The sequence below is a fragment of the Populus euphratica genome, unplaced genomic scaffold (assembly GCF_000495115.2).
Source record: "Populus euphratica unplaced genomic scaffold, PopEup_1.0 scaffold45.1, whole genome shotgun sequence".
In the NCBI taxonomy this organism is placed as follows: Eukaryota; Viridiplantae; Streptophyta; class Magnoliopsida; order Malpighiales; family Salicaceae; genus Populus; species Populus euphratica.
Window position 1 is genome coordinate 1,424,828 of NW_011499886.1, and position 17,485 is coordinate 1,442,312.

The 17,485-nt window shown below is 33.4% G+C and overlaps 2 protein-coding genes across 2 annotated transcripts; both read right to left on the reverse strand.

Moving 5' to 3' along the window:
* Positions 1-9,070: 9,070 nt before the first annotated feature.
* LOC105130399 (gamma-secretase subunit) lies at positions 9,071-10,946 on the reverse strand. Its single transcript, XM_011032889.1, has 2 exons — positions 10,586-10,946; positions 9,071-9,426 (listed from the first exon to the last, which is right to left on the reverse strand). The coding sequence occupies exons 1-2, from the start codon at positions 10,845-10,847 to the stop codon at positions 9,266-9,268; spliced, it is 423 nt and encodes a 140-aa protein (XP_011031191.1). The 5' UTR covers positions 10,848-10,946; the 3' UTR covers positions 9,071-9,265.
* A 4,473-nt stretch (positions 10,947-15,419) lies between these two features.
* LOC105130401 (protein ASPARTIC PROTEASE IN GUARD CELL 2-like) lies at positions 15,420-17,269 on the reverse strand. The gene has a single exon (XM_011032890.1). The coding sequence runs from the start codon at positions 17,135-17,137 to the stop codon at positions 15,632-15,634; it is 1,506 nt and encodes a 501-aa protein (XP_011031192.1). The 5' UTR covers positions 17,138-17,269; the 3' UTR covers positions 15,420-15,631.
* Positions 17,270-17,485: the final 216 nt, after the last annotated feature.

Here is a 17,485-nt window from a genome sequence, read left to right on the forward strand (position 1 = left end):
AAACATTTAAATATATAAGCAAACTATAAATACTATAAAACAATTTTAATAAATTAACTTAAAACAAAAATAAATTACAACAAAAATAGGTGAGTTTACTTTGTGGAGTGAAGCTCGATAAGAAATGAAACCGAGTGAAGGAAGTTAATGCTACTAGATAAAGGTTGGTTGGCATCGACAGGTTGGGTGACTACAATTGTGAGAGGGGCTACCAGGATTGCTTACTTGGTGGAGAAAGAAGATTGATATGATTGCAAAGTGAAGAAGAAGAAGAAGAAGAAATAAGAGATGTGAGAGGACTATTAGGTTTTAAATCTTTTTAAAATCATTGATGAGATTTTTTTTTTTGATAATTTGACAAGTAACAATGTCAATATTTTTTTTAATTTGTTTATTTTCTTGTCGATTCTATAAAAAAATATTGATGAAAATTTTTCGCCATAATTTTCAATAATAAACATGATGAAATATTTTATTTCGGTGTTTCTGTTGGTTGTTTTTTTAAATTTTCTAATAGTGAATGTTTGAGGTTTGATAGCTAAAACGAAAGTATATATACTCCCTTGAAACTTACGTGCGAACCCCCTCATGTTTAAGGTTTCTATAAAATGTAAACAGTTGCAAGAAATAAGGCAAACGATAATTATATATAAATTACAGGAATATCAACTTATACGAGTATTTTCAAACTAATTACAGGGATGTATATATACGTATAGAATACGTATAAGAATGTATCTACTTACTAAGAAAACTTTTTGACTGAAGACCTAAATTATTTAAGCTCGGATATTGGGTATTCACACGGATCATATATATACCTAAAATTAAGAACTAGTTATTCCATCAAAGATTGATTGCACAAAAGAAAAAACCAGAAGAGAATTTGACTAAAGATCCAAAGGTTGCGCAATTGCTTCACACAGTCTATAATACACAATTCCACCAGGAGATTGATCGCATGAAGAAGAGGGAAGGTAAATTGCTCTGCCGAACATAACATAGATTTCTACAATAAAAGCACATGTGGGGAAATCGAGTTCAAGTTAACTTTTTTCTTGTGGCTGCTAAAACAGGAAGAATAAAAAAAAAAAAGTTTCTTCAACAACCCACAGCAACAAGAGGAGCTGGATGCGCCAACAATGGTTGACGAGACCATAATTACGAGAAATGACTCGGGGAAGAGTACGAGTTATTAGATTATTGGATCAATATGCGTGTAACAGAATTTATTCAAGGCAATTATTTTAATTAAAATGATATTGTTTTATTTTTTTGTTAAAAAATCTTAGAATTGATGACCTGACCTGATTTCAATGAGATCTAACCAAGTTGATATAATCACTAAAAATCTAAACAAGTTAACCAAATTTCATCAATCACTATTATTTTTAAGTTCAACTCTGGGCTTAACTATCTACAAAACTACAAATTATAAATTCTGAAGCTTCGAAGCTTTGCAAGAAAGTACTGTAGAAGAATAATAATTAAGAAGCTTCAATTTGCTACACATGTGGTCATCTGATTAGTATATTTCTTAGTTTATTCTGTCAAGAACACATTAATACTTTCCGCTTTTGAATTTTAATTATCAATGATTTAATTTCTCAGTCTCTCCTAGTATCCTCATCTTTGGATATTGTTATTTATTATATCGAGTCCTTGAGATTTAGGCATTCTCTGTGTAAATTAACGCATTATTTTATCTCTTAAACACTGCTCGTTATGTTCATGCTCTTTTCAATGTCTAGTTCTCACTTGTTTTTCCAACACCAAGGAGATCTTCCCATCAGTCGTCACTCCCATCTCTCTTCACCTCGCAAAAAGAAAGGTATGCAGTTTTAATTCCAGAGGGTTTAATTTAACGGACAAGTTACAAAAAATTATTGGTTTAAATTTTATAAATTTTAATATTATAGATTTACATGATTATTAACTTTAGAGTTTATGAAATTAATCAAGATACACACAAGCTAATCTAAACATCCATAATAATCTTAAAAAAAAAAATACATTGATTTAGTGAATTATATGAAATATTAAAAATCATTTTTTTGACACTTTCTTGGCCCTTTAATTTTTAAAACTTTCTTCTATAAAAAAATCAAGATGTTGGAATATATTCCAAACTCACTGAAAATCAATTTTATTAATACCCACTATGAAACAAGTCTTGTTAAATCATTTACCGCAAAAAAGAAAAAAGAAAAAGAAGGGAACAGATGAAGAGTTTGCCATGCAAATAGTTGATGCAATATGTGGCAATTGTTGATAATGAGGTAAAAAAGGAAGGGGAGAACGCAAGGTAGCATGTCTTAGATGATGCTCACATCTATGTAGATGGAAGGTCAAAAGGAGAAAACAAGTCCATGTTCTATAAAATGTTGATGGTGCAGGGAAAAGAATGGATAAAGTGATTTCATAACCGAGTAGGATCTTATAACCCACGAAATCGAACTCTTCTCCTTTTAACTAAATTGTCTTCTCCCTCTCTCCCTCTTTATTGCCATTGATTTGTCCACATCGCGCATTACCTAGATATCCCCTTGAGAATTCATTAACATTAGTGATCAAGAGCTGCCCAGCTAGCTAGATAGCAGTTTTCTTTTACTTTTCTATATATATATATATATGAATTATTGGTCAATCTTGTCCGGTATGGTGGAATTTGGGTGATTCATGAAAACCCTTTTGAACCTAATCCATCAATTATAAGTTAACCTTTTTGTTTGCTACCACGCATGTACCTTTGCATTTCACACACAATTACTGAAAGCTGCTTCATGCTTCTTAATTTCAGTTTAATTTTCTTAATTTCCTCTTCTTCTTTTTTTCATAAATTAATAAATCATGTTACCTGATCCAGATCATATAGCTGCTTTTCATGGTTCTTTCAGTTTGATTTCTCACATGGTTTTAGCCTTAGTGGGATCATTATAGTATACCTGGTTTTCAATTGGGACCTTGAGAATTTGCCACATTCTGCATCTTCTCCTTTTCTTCTTGCTATAATTAGCAGCCTTTCCAAGGCCCCATGTGTTCAATTTGTAAACAGCATTTAATTTTTAGGAGTTGTTATTTGAATGAGAGTTCTTCAATGCCCATCATGATTAAACAATTTGAATCAGATTCATGAGCTGTGCAACAATATTCTTTGGATTTCAAATAAAAGATTCATTCATTGTTGACAAATTACTGCCCTTAAAAAGGGATTTGTGGTCTAAATTTCCACAAGAGAGTCCATTAATTTAAAACTAGCATAAAAATACCTTGAGCACCAAAATTCTAATTATATATTAGAAACATATTTATACATGTACAAAATAGCAGCACTTAATTCTCGGTGTTAAATCAATCTGTTTTTAAGATATAATCCAGAATATAATTTATTTATTTTTTAATTGGCAACACCTAGCTAGAGTTGGGAATTGAAAAGAAGAAAAAAGGAAAACAAGTTGTATCAAGTTTAAGCAAGCACGACATTGATTGGTAACCAGTATAGAATAATAGTTTCAAAAAATTGACACGAAATTGAGTTTTGATCAAGTATGGTCTAGCAAGTAATCATATAATCAATTAATCAAATTATTAAGTTGAAATTAATCTCAAATGGGTGTTTATGCATGCATTTATACACAAACATGAATATCACGAGTAGGTAAATTAATTGATCGTTTATGTTCATGAAACTAAGAAAACAAAATCCATATTGTGAAATTAGCCATCAGCCATCACATCCTGGTGATCTCTTGATATTAAAAGACCAAAAACATGCCTTGATATTACTTGAAAACGAAGTTTTTATTATTGCTTTTCTGCATAATGCATGAAATGCCTAATTACAATTAAGATATATTAGGTTGTTGATTGTTTGCTTAATTTCCACACGCCATAATATACATTAGCTAAATCGTATATGAAAATTAAGCAACGGAATGATCTTCAGCTAGTAATAGTTGATTAATTTATTCAATGACTTTGAATATTCCCTTCCATGTGTTTTGCTTCCTACACAATTAATCATACCATTTGACTCCATACTCCAAGTGATCATTTATCAAACTCAAGCTGTTGCTAAATTAACGTATTTAATATAAATTGGTGTTAGTGACATAAATCTATTGACAAAATAATACACGGGTATTTGTTTTTAGTGCTAAGAAACACTGGGCTTAGTAGAAGAAAAAAAGTTATATTTATCTGTACATAATCCAAAAGAAAATAAATAAAAAAACCTTGATACCAAACTGAAAAACCAGAAAATTTATGTATTATGTACAGTTAAAAAAAGTTATATTTATTTATATATAATCCAAAGAAAAACAAGAAAGAAAAGCTCGATACTAAACTAAAAAACCAGAAAATTTACGTATTATATACAGATAAAAAAAGTTATATTATTTATATATAATCCAATAAAAAAATATAAAGAAAAGCTTAATACCAAACTAAAAAACCAGAAAATTTACTTAGTTTTCGCATATAATATTTTGTATTATTGATTTAAGTTTAAAATAAAAAACAGCATAAATATTGAAGAGAGACGGAATATTGCATTTGTTCACCAAAATGGGTATTTAATTTGAAATATAACTTTTTAATTTTTAATTTTTTTATGTGGAAGTAATCTTGGATTATCCCAGTGAAGAATAGGTTACCATACAAAAGTGGGATATATGGTATGTAACATTAACATTCTCATTAATTAATGGGGCCTAATATAAGAAGAGAGTTGTGCATGATTTAAATTCTTCCTTCTCTTCATGAAGCTGATGACACAAACAAACCACATTTGTCTATTTTTCTCCTTTCATGAAAGGCACAAATTACCTTAGCCTAGCTAGCTACCACACCAAATTAAAGGTGCCCAATTAAGCAACATATCCTTCCCCTTTCTCTTACTGCTCTCCAGCACCTCAAGCTAACCCATCTTTTCCCAACCACACTGTTTGTGACATCCACAAGAAGTTGAATCCACCACCCAAAAAAAAAAAAACCCATTAATTTTGACCAAAATATTCATTACTGATTTCCCTCCAACAAAACCCTATTATCACACCTTTCGTGGCCGGCCCCTTTCTCAAGCTTCCATGAAAGCTTATAATCTCTTTCCTGAAGTTGCTACATTCTCTTCTTCCCTCGTATTCGATACAATTTGTCACATATGGAATGCTGGCCTCAATAAAATTACGTAGTCTACGTGCATGCTTGGAAGTTGGCTTTACTCGAACATGTATAATTTCCTCCAAGCTAGTATTATTGTCAGCCAAAGATCATGCCTACTTATATATGGTCCCTTCAAATTAGGGTTCTCCTAGAATTTGGAGGGTGTCTTTTTTTTTTTTTACAATTCTTCCTTTCTGTTCACATTTTCAGGCTTAGGTTTAGACATTGAATTAAGGGTGAATATTTTCGTATCCTTCTCAACGGCTCCTTCCCATTTCAGATTGTGATGGCATTTTGTTTTCCCATTTTGACAGCTAACTTATTCCGAATATCCTTTTTTTCCTAATGGGTGTAGATACTGACGCGTTGAGAAGAATGAGGAAGGGGATGCTGCTGGTTTTTTTTTTTTTTTTTTTTTTTCAAGAGGAGAAAATAGACTAAAAGAAGGGATTGTTGATTGTGAAGAATTTAAAAAATGTTATATTATTTGTTAATTATATTAAATGTAATTTTTAAATTTTTAATTGCTATATATATTTTATTTTGATTTTGTTTTTCAATTTTATCCCTTAAAATTTGTTTTTTATATTAACTTTGATTCTTATTTTTATAATTGTTATTTGCTTTTTCCTTATTATTTTTTAATTTAAATTTTTTATTTATCAAATTTGATCCTCATTCCTTTGATTGTTACTTCTTTTATTTGAAATAATTTATGAAATGGTAATTATTATTATTATTTTAATTTCTTTATCTTTTATTTTTTGATTTGTTATATTTGATCTCTATTATTTTGATTATTATTTATTTTATTTGAGATAATTTATGAAATTATATTTTTTTTCAATTTCATTCTCATTCAAATTTTTAATTTATAAGATTTGTTACTGATTATTTTAATAAAATTAAAAAAATAAAACATTAATAAATTATTTTGCAGGTCATTTTACATGACATAACCAAACATTAGAAAGTATTTTTCAACTTATTTTTTATTTCATTACCAAATATTATAAAATAATTTACTTTCTTGAAATTTACTTTTAAAAAAAATTATTTTTCAGCAAATTTTAGTGTCAATTCACTTTCTCTAAAATTATTTTTATTATTAAAGAGAACCGCATATTTGTTGTTAAATCTTTATTTTTCTTATTTGAGTGTCTCGTCTTTAAAAACTATCTAGCTAGGTTACTAGTCTTTTTCACCTGTTAATTAATTCATTTCATTAAGTATTGATGTGTCTGTTAACTCATGATACGTACGAGTATTCATAAAAAAGAAAAAAGAAACTCTGATCATATGAGACAAAACATGGATAGATGTTTTTCACTTGTTCTTGAATCCACTGATGTATTTTTTATTTGACTGTTTAACCTTCAATTTATCTATTTAAATTACTATTTTTTCTTTTATATATATATATTTGAGTGTCTGCTCTAAACTCACTCTTTGAGGTTCTGACATGCCATCTTGGACATGCAACACAATGTGGCTCTAATGAAAAAGATGTGAAAAATTAGAAAAATAGAAATTGAAAATAAAAAATAAATAAAAAATGAAAACAGAAAACTACAAATTGAAATTCAATTTCTAGGCATCAAATACTTGCATCTTGAAAATCAAATCAAATTTAAATCACTATCATGCATATCTAATGTCAAAATCCACTATTGCAACAACCACCACAAGACCATTGCTATTTCAAATGAATGGTCTTAGACAGTCCCCATTGTGGACTTTACGTTCATAAATTTGGTTGTTCCAAACCGAAAGGCAATAATTTGAATAGAACCCAGAAGATAATCCTGGTAGATTTTCAAAGTTAATTCTAAAGTCGGTCTTCTAGATTCCATGTTCTTCATTAGTATGCATGAGTCAAGGCATTAATTTACAGTGGAAATAAAATTCTTATAAATGGATCCTTAAAAACACTTCAAATCACAAACAGAATGTTGCAAGATAGATGTATAAAATACTCCAAATTTGTTGAAAACAAACAAACACAATCATCTAGATGAACCAACCATCATCCCTATAACCCCACCGTGAGAATATCTGAGAACCCAGCTGCCGGCCGGTGATGTATCATCCTGATGTTGCTTAAATTTTTCAGTTGCCACACACCACTAGCACCGTAGATGCTATGAATAGAAGAATACAAGCTTTATGAAGTGGGGTCCCAACAGAAGAACATGATCAAAAACCAACACCAGGAAAATTGGTTTGATGTCAATTTCTCTCAGTCCCTACATGCCTACAAGCTAAAACTAACCCCATTTAATCCCTGCTAAAATACTACGTAAGAAAGTGACATCAAAGTTATGCAGTTGGTAGGTCTTTTAGGGCTGTCTCTTTCAATTTGTTTATTCACATTGGGTAACAAACAGCACCATTGTTTCATTGTGCCTCAAGTAATCAAGACGCGTGCTTTGGCTCTAAATAGAAAATGACAGCAGAGCCACTACACTACTTCATAACTGATGTTCAAATTTAGTTATTCATGTTGTAGAACTTTTGTTTTCATGTCCAAGAAGCTTAACTTAACACTGATTTCTCATCATTCATTTTGGGCTAACTGCATTTTCAATCCAATGTAGAAAACTAGAAAAGTTGAAGGACTAAAAGGAAATTATTCCTTTCAAAATACACTTTTTTTTTTTTTTAAGTTTTAAAAATGAAACTTGACCGGACAGTACAAGACTAGATTACAAGCTATCTATCCCATGGATAAGCTGGGATCGAGACCACAAGGAGAGCCCTACAAGCAACGGAACAGCTGGGCCTTGAAAGGTAACGACAGCAAATGAACAAAAAAATCAAGAAGTCAGAGAAAATCTTTTCACTACTTTTTACTGAGTTAATTCGCAATCATTCTGTTCTTCAACCACAATTCAATTCAAGATGGTGTTTCGTGCAATGACAAGGGAAAACGGTGGCAGGCTATTAAAGCAAGGCACCATATTCGGGAATGTGCTTTGCTGATCACCTTGGACTGAGTTAAAGTGGCCTAGTATTGCTTCCATGTTGAAGAATAAGTTAAAGGAATCTGTTCATTGCTTATGGTGGTGGTGCTTTGATGCTTAACAAGGTTGGTGATGATAGGTGCTGCTTCCTCCTTCGAGGTTTTGCCAGCATCTGGTGTTTCGTACAATGACAAGGGAAAACTGTGGCAGGCTATTAACTACCCTTCCCTTTACATGCAAACTGCTAAGTTTAGTGCTTAATAACATAGAAGAACACGTGTGAAAGTCATTCACCTTGCTGAAGGGAGACTTCACCATATATGGGTATTTCCCAATTCACATGTCCGTATAGCATATGCCAACTTGGTAACATGAATCCCATTGAGTAATGATATCCTAAATCCATTATCTTCGAAGTAATCTCGAAATTTTAAATGTCCAAAGACCTCCATGCCATTCTAATTTTGAAATTTCACAAAGGTTTTACTCTACGAGATGAAGGGGCTTAACACTAGTGTTTGTTTTGAATGTGGCATTCTTGGGCCGGAAGAGCCGGATAGACTACAAACAGTAGGAGAGATAGAAAGGCTAAGTTGAGAGGGAGCGAGACAAGAAGCCCGGAAAAGCCAGAGAGACTATAAACAGGAGTACAGGAGAGAAGATAGACCATGAGAAGACGATTGCCAAAGGCTTACAAAGAGCTTAACATTGGTGTTTTTTTTTTTTCAATTTGGTATTCTAACAAAACCAATCAACCACCGCAAACCGGAAAAGTAATGCTAATTGAAGTTACTGCCATTGCAATTTAAAAGTTTGGGAATTTAAAATTGGAGACGTAAATAGTCCACATATTGTTTACGGAAAAAATAAAAATGTAAAATGAGAAGAACAGTCGAAACTAGACACATACCTTTTCTTTATTTAAAAAAAGAAACATAGGCTAGCAGCCTCACCATAAACTTTCCTACATTTACTTGGGGGAATAAATGCTTCAACATAAACTGTATAGTTATGTAGCGATTTAAATTGTTCCAATAACATAATATAAAGGAACGTGTTCAAAACCAGACAACAATGCTTGTAAAGGAACTTCATTACAGATAAATGGTGACATAACAATTTCAAAGAGCCGATGACTAAATCCAACCAGTCAAACCTAATCTGTCAGCAACATTATACATCACTAGTTTATCCCATACAGGACCGAAGAGTTGCTCTCCTCCAATGGCGAATGTCAAGGCCCATGAACAAAGAACAGTTGTGAATACAGTGAACCCAACTGCTGATCTAATAACATCTACAAAGTGCGAAAGAAAATCTTTAATAAAGCCACTAATGTGCAAGAAAGATTACAGAACCACATCGATATTAAGAACACACACACAAAAAAAAACACCCTTTGAGATTCAAAATGCAAGCATGCTGTAATACATAAAAAAAAACACCAGTTTCCAGAAGCACATGATATATAATCAACCAAGCACCGAACCAGTTAAGCAAAACCACCTATTGCACTCAAACCTACACTTAATTGTTCGATATTTATCCATTTATAAAGTTGCTTCTGAAACAAACAACAATAAAACATAAAACGCTCATTCATATCCACATTGAATAAATGGAAACAGCTGCAGTAAACAACATAATCAACAACCAAATCAGACTCCACAGAGAACTTTAGTTCATGCTTCAATAGCAAGTTCACAAAAGCATACACCATATTGATGCCAATGCTCCTTCTGTCCTTCACAGATGACTTTGATGGCATTCTTACTGCCAATATTTCAGTCAACACAACAGGCTCCTAACCTTACCCAGCTCAAACAAGATAACACAAATCTTTTTTCCAATAAAAACTAGATACCTTGCTCGTCCAAAACAAACTACCAGTTATTGGCAAGGCAGAAAATCTTTACACTTAGCCAGCTTTACTTAAAAACACAGAAACTATTCGTTAAATTTAACAGCAAAACCGAAACCTACGAAGAACCAGGGTGATTAAACAAATTCAACCTGCACATCCTTGTCTTCGTGTGTCTGACAACAATTACACGCCTAGCCTATCACTCATTAGATTAAAACGGCTCCAACCTCAATCACCTGCTCTACACTGTACTCCTTAAAAATCAAAGCACATTCTACTAAACACCACTAAATTTGAGGGAGTTACATTTCGCAATCTATTCACGAATCAACATTATACTAAATCAGGTGAAATTCAACGAGTTTCAAGCCAACTGCATCAATATCAATACATATTCCAAAAAAAAAAAAAGAAGCAATCTCTCTATTTTCTTAAACTAATTCAACAAGAAAAAAAGTCGCCAATCAGTCCGTCCGGGCGTCCAAATAAGATCACCTCACACGCGCGTGGCCGAAACTATTAGAGACATTTCTAGTCCAATAAAAAGGAACTAACAATGAATGTTGGGGAAATTAGGAATTTTTTTACTTACAAGGGCGAATGCGAGGGAAGGAGCGAGAATTGAAGAGAACAGGCCAGAAGTAGAAGCAATTGACAGCCCAAAGCCAAGGCAAGAGCGCGAATCCGAATTTGTAAAATCTGCGAGCGTAGGTTAACGATTCATCTTCTGTTAGACCTAGTGGACCATCGATTGTTGGCCACACTGGAGTGGATGATAGTATTGAGTTGGGGTTGTTAGGGATAGGGTTTGGATTCGCGGGGGCCGTGGTGGTGTTCGATTGTGAAGCTTCCATTGAAAATCAGAAGCAGAAACGACGGTAGTGAAGGTTTAAACGACAGTGCGGTTTTTGGCGCTCTGCCAGTTGATATGTAACGAGAATAGAAAGGCCTTGATATTAGATAGCCGATAGAAAATGCGACGTCGTAATAGCCGAGAGAAAATACGATGTCTTATCAAACGCATATTGTGTATTATAATTATAATCTACAATATACCATAAGAAATTAATTAATAAGTAGCTAATATTGTAAAACATAATTGAATTTTTATACAAACAATGTAATATGTGATAAAATATAAATATTATATAAGAATTCTGTGAGTAATTATATTGGAGTTAAATGAAAAAGGTTTTAATTTTAATTAAGGAACAAAGATCATTTTTAAAACCATCATGGGGATAAAAAACACAAACGAATTTTAAAAATAAAATACTAATTTAAATAGAAGAGTTATTTAATAAGTGATTACATGATTAAAAGTATATCATATAGAACCTGAATATTGCAAAAGGTTTTAATTTTTAAGAAATACATATATTTTAAAAATAATGCGAGGACCAACAAATTATAAAATGAATTTTTATAATCTATGATCTTGGACCAAGCTTGTAGGACAGTACTAAGATGATAGTTAATGCAGTATGAAGCATTCAAGGGATCAAGCTTTTCAGCTTCGTTTGGCATTAAAGTTTAATCACGTATTCAAAATTCTTGAATTTATTTTTTAAAAAACCTTTAAATTAATATATATTTTTGATAATTATTTCAATGTATTAATGTTAAAAAAAATTAATATATATATATATTTTAAAAAAATATTATTTTTTTAAAAAAAATTCATTCTAAACACATTTTTCAAGACGTGGATATTAATGAACAATGAACAAGTGAATTTCCATATTTCGTTCAAATTTATTGCTGCCAAATGCATTTTGTCATGCAGTGTAATATACCATTACAAAATCTTATCCTCATCTTCATTCTTGGTTTGGAAAAATATATTCCATAGATTTTTTAAATTAATACATGTTATGTATTTAATTTTATAAAAATATAATTAAAAGACAATTAATGCAAAATTTCTGGATTCAGGTTTAATGACAAATAGTACTAAATCCAATCCGTGAATATTATTCAATGCCATCTTATGTTTGTGTGGCGACTTTTAGGGTTATAATTTACAAACAAGTTCTTGCTAATTCTCTAAAATGTAGCATATATTCTCACACTACACATGCTAGATCTTCATGAGCCAGATCTTGGCCAAAGATATGCGTTTAATCAAGGTACATTTTTCATTTCATATATTTCTTAGTTTAGTTGGAGTAAAGGAGAATGTGAAAGAGATGCTCACAATTTCCATCCTTTACTTTTTATTTTTTCCATACTTTTTGAACAATAATTAATCAAGTATATTACTTGTTTCTAACCTATCCTTTTTTGTACTATTATTATTATCACGCCATTAATTAAAAAGATATTTTCAAAGTAAAAATATCTAGTTGATTATTTTTTTAAATTACTAGAATTAAAGTAGAAAAAACTAGTTGATGAATTATGATTTTTTTTATCTTAATTAAAAAAATATATATAATCACAGATAGGGTAATAATCATGATTTATAGGTTTAATCAAATATTCAGTTTAAATATATATGAGTTGGCAACATATCAAACCCATTAATTATATTTTTAGCATAGCTAAACATTAAGTTTAGATATATATATATATATATATGTGTGTGTGTGTTTAAATCTAGACTCATTATATTGAGGCTCAGTTTTGCATTGAGCTTTACATTGAGCTCATGTTTTTTTTTTTTAAAGAATTTTAGATTATATGATTATTCTAATAAGTCAAATATATTTTACTTGATTCAAAAATATTTAATTTATACTATAATCTCTTCTCTTTAAAAAAAAAGAAAAGCCTTATAAAAAATAAAAAGTTTTCTTTTGAATGAAGGGTTGGATCTTTATTTTTCATCGTATATTTATTTTTAGATTTTTTCTCTAAAATATAATAGTTTTTTTTTTAAAAAATGCATACTTAAACATCATAATTTTTTTTTATAGATATTAAATATTAGCCACTAATTATTTTGACTATGAAAAATAAATCGAATTATCATAACTAAAAAATTAACTAATTATTTAAAATATATACCTTAACCCCAAACTATTTAGATTTAATACGAGAACAACATCTCTAGCCAGTATGTTTTTTGTTTTTATTTACTAAGATCACGTATTTTTAATATCTGGATTGACTCTCTTGTATATAATGTGCATCACAAAAACTCTATAATTAGTGGTTAGTTTGAAGGTAATTGGATCAAGTGGATATATCGAGGGTAGCTTGTCCTGATCATAATCATGACCGCCAACCATGTCCACTCAGTCAGGTTAGATTTTCTACTTCAAACATTCGTCGATAATTTACTTCAAGGGAGATGGAAGAGAAAGCTGGTTGTCAAAGTTAGAATTGTAATATTTACCAGCTGAGTTGACGACTCGGAATATTTTCAGCTTTGCACGATCGGTCCCCATGGAAATGACACAAAAGCTAGCTGGCTGAAAACTGCAGCAAAGCCCTCATACCCTTTACTTTGATGAAAGCTGAAAATGTAACATCCCCAAGCAAACAAATTTTTATCTTACTGAACTTCACCATCTGTGTACTGTACATCCTTTTTCTGTCTTTATTTTCCTTTGTTCCTTGCTTCAGCTTTGTTATTCTTAGAAAACCCATCACATGCAAACAGTAACCATCTGCTTACTTTATTGTCTCTTTTTAAGTATTTTCTGTAGTAATTAGATCTTCTCCATCACATCGTCAACCTGTCATTCTCTTTCGTTGTCGCAGTTAAATACAACATAGCTATAAGAACTGTCCCGAGAGTTGGCTCGGTGTGCAAATATTAGTGGGTACTTACTTAATTGTATTTATGGCCAGTTTATACATGTAAAGAAACATAACAATTAGTACACAAATGGAAGGGAGAACAGAGTAGCGAGCAACGGTGGCTCCAACCTGCCCACCGAACCCCTCGGAGGGACAAGGGAATGGTCATATCATAAAGGAAAACGATAGTCAACAAAGGAAAATCTAAGAAAAAAGAGAACAGAAGAAGAAATAATGATTGATTGTCGCAGTTAAATACAACATAGCTATAAGAACTGTCCCGAGAGTTGGCTCGGTGAAAATTCAAGTTATGGGTTAGATGGGTTGATATGAATGAACCCATGTTTCGATTTAAAGAAAATACTTGAAACCATGTCTTTCTGTTTTTTTTCTAAAAAACTTGGTCTTTTAACTGATTTGATCTAGGTGAAGCCACAAATCAACAGGTTATCATCTGCTTGTATTATAACTAGAAAAAATAGTACTTACAGAAGAATGAGCTGTTTTTTCTTGGATCCTTTCTTAGCCTTGCCTTCTTGTTTCTTGATTCTCTGGCCTGTCTAGCTGTTCGGTGCAATAATTTAAAGAGAAATTCACATTGGTTAGGACATGTTCACATTGACATTTGCCTGAACGTTAAATCTGGTTTGTTGAGTCATGGCCCAAATGGTGCGCCGAATTCCCACAACCATCGGATTTCTGGGTTCCAGAATCCAATGGTGGTGGAATTTGGCGCACAGAAAGAGAAATTTTAGCACTGGTCTTAATATCGACCGTTTATATTAGCAAAAGAAAGTCAAAAAGATTGGTTGCAAGTTGGACCCGCATGCTACCAGAATTTCAGGGATTTGAAGACAGTACAGATACATTGAAGGAAAAAGGAAAGGTATTCGTTGAGACATGCACTGACAAGACGAGCCACTCTTGTCAAGCAATGTTCTGGCGATGGGGCGAAAATATGGCCAAAAGTCCAGAAAGTAATTTGGAAGTATATCCTATAAGATGCTAATTTCTGAGTAAATCTTAGATTATTTTCATCGATTCCCTCTTGCTTTCACCCATTTCACCGCAACAAATCATCACTTTGGTGGGCCTCTAAAGTGCTTGCAAAGCACTCGGAGGAGGGATCGAGGGGACAAAGCAATAGTATTCACCACTCGAAAACGCCATCTCCCATCTTTTGGCTTGATGAGAAATGGGAATGCGGTGTAGCAGTCATATTGAGCTGTTCCAATCCTTCGTCTAGCATGAAAAGGGGCTAAAGTAATGCAATGCTCCCAAATCTATCAAAAGAAGGAAAAAGGTAACACCTTTGTAAAAGACTAAAAGTCATTGCTTGAACGCACTCCGACTTAGGTTACACCAGGCAGACCAAAGTCCCCCTAGTGATGCCTTCATCACATGCCCACCTTGGCAGTGGCTCCCTCCCTTCCCTCATGATTTTAACACTATAGACCTGTGAACGAGAAAGGGAGAGGAATCTCTGTGTGTGTGAAGATGGGAAATAAAGGTGTTGGGCAATGAACACGTATCAGTACTGTTTTGGCCATTCCCACCCCCTTTTGGAGAGTGCTGAATTATGTCTACTGGATCCTACCATGGGTGGCCTCACACCCTTGTAAATCATCTTTTCTGCTGATGATGCTCTTGACCGCTGGCAGATTTCAGCTTGGTATGTCTGACTATTAAACACTCTTTTGCTTAATCTTTATTGAATCATGTACACGCACGCTTGACAAGGAGAAAAGCACAGCGTATACCATAATACTGCCTACTAATAGGACAGATATCACAGGATATTAATACATATATCCAGATGTGTGTACTAATTAATACTACGAACATATAACAAATATTTTTGTAACTAGTTAAAGACTAGCAAAATTCCTACTCAGCAAACATTGGGGCCAAAACCTACAAACTCATTAGCTCCATCGACGGATATTTGAATCCCTTCTTGTTGAATGTTTCCGAGGATGGAAAGTCCTGAAGGGGAAGGAGCAAATGCAAAACAAAAGGTCCCTGCATCGTCTACTGGGATTAAAAAGTTATTTGCTGGAAGGGTTAGAATTGGCCCACCTGAGAAGTAAAATGAGACGGTTGGTACCCGGACCGACAAAAACCCGAATAAGTTATAACAAGTATCAAATATGGATACTCCAGAAGCCCGGGGGAGGTTTCCGGTTTGGTCTATGAAAGCATCACGAAATGCCTCGTAAGCCACCGTAGGAAACCGAGTCACAGCCGTCCCGGTGTCCATAACAACACCCCCGTTTCCCAGCTCGGTTAATTGGAATATGTCTTCAGATATTGGCACCTTCATGTCTCCAACTCCAAGACCTGAAAGCCCGATATAGTAATAGCTCGGTGAATGTGGGTTTCGGATCAAAGGAATCCAGGCAGCTCCCACGGGCATTGCTTCAGACCCGAATTCCAGAAATCCATTTGAATTAGTCACCCTACTCACTAAACAATAACTAAATGCATTCCCCCTTTCCCTACTCAATTGACCCACAAATGACATGGATCCTCCTCCAAGACCCAGTAACCCGGCAGCACCAACAAACATGCCTTGGTTCATATGCCCACATCCTATAGCCACATTTTGAACCACGGTTCTTCCCAATGTAAGTGTTTCGAGGGCAAGAGTCCCTTTTGTGGACGACCCATCACCATATGACACCTCGTAGCGACATCGACCCGAATTACAACCCGCATTCTCAACCTGGTCACAAACCGCAGAGCTACAAGACACCCCCATAAAAGAAGCTGAGTCCGCCGGGTCAAACAGCGGGTCGGTTTGATGATAACATTGGGTGCAAGGTTTACATTGAACCCATACAATATCACTACCTGAATCAATGACCATGTATTGACTTCTTGGTGGACTTCCAACTCCTATTCTAACAAAATATTCTCCACTACCTTGGTCCATGCCTGACACGACCTCCGACCCAAAATCCTCCACCCCATAGCTGGCGGCACTGCCACTTGAAACGCGGCGGATAAGGCTAACCACCCTCTTCACGTCTCTTTGCATGCGTGCATGAAAATCGTGGCTATGATTGTGAAACTTCTTGTTGAAGGATACCTTGTCTCTGTGGACAAGTTTCAGTTTCTGCTTTCCCTCACTTCCACTATCGTTCGGAATATTCATGGATAGTTCTTGATACTGGGATGATTTTAGAGGCCTAATCTTTGTTTCTGTTATTGCTTGTTTCACGTTCAATAATTGAAAATCAGGGTACGAACTGGTTTTGGTTTTGGCTTTGATGATGGTGTTATGAAGAGAGGTGGCGGTCGATGTGGTGGTGGTGGTGGTGGTGCACGTTACAAGATGTAGTAGCATTGCCACCACCAAGAGAAGTAGTGCTCGAGAGGCTGACATGTTTTTCATGTTTGCTGTATTGTGGACCTTGGGGTCAGAGGCTAATAGCTAGCAAGCACTTCTTGCTTTGGGGAACGAGAGGGAGGGGACGGATTTATTTAGTTTGGGTTCTGGAAATGTGTAGAGAGAGAAGGAATGTGTGTGGGGTTTGAAATAATTGGAGTGATGGGTTACTGTATGTTTCTTTTACAGTTATGTTTTTAGATTGATTTTGCAAGGGTTGTTTTATTTTGTTATTTTTTTATTTTTTTTTAGAAGGAATTAGTATTTATTTGCCATTGTCATAAATTGTTTTGTTACGGTTAAAAATTCTAATTTTAAAAAACTTATAAATTATAGATTTTCTATCAAAATTTC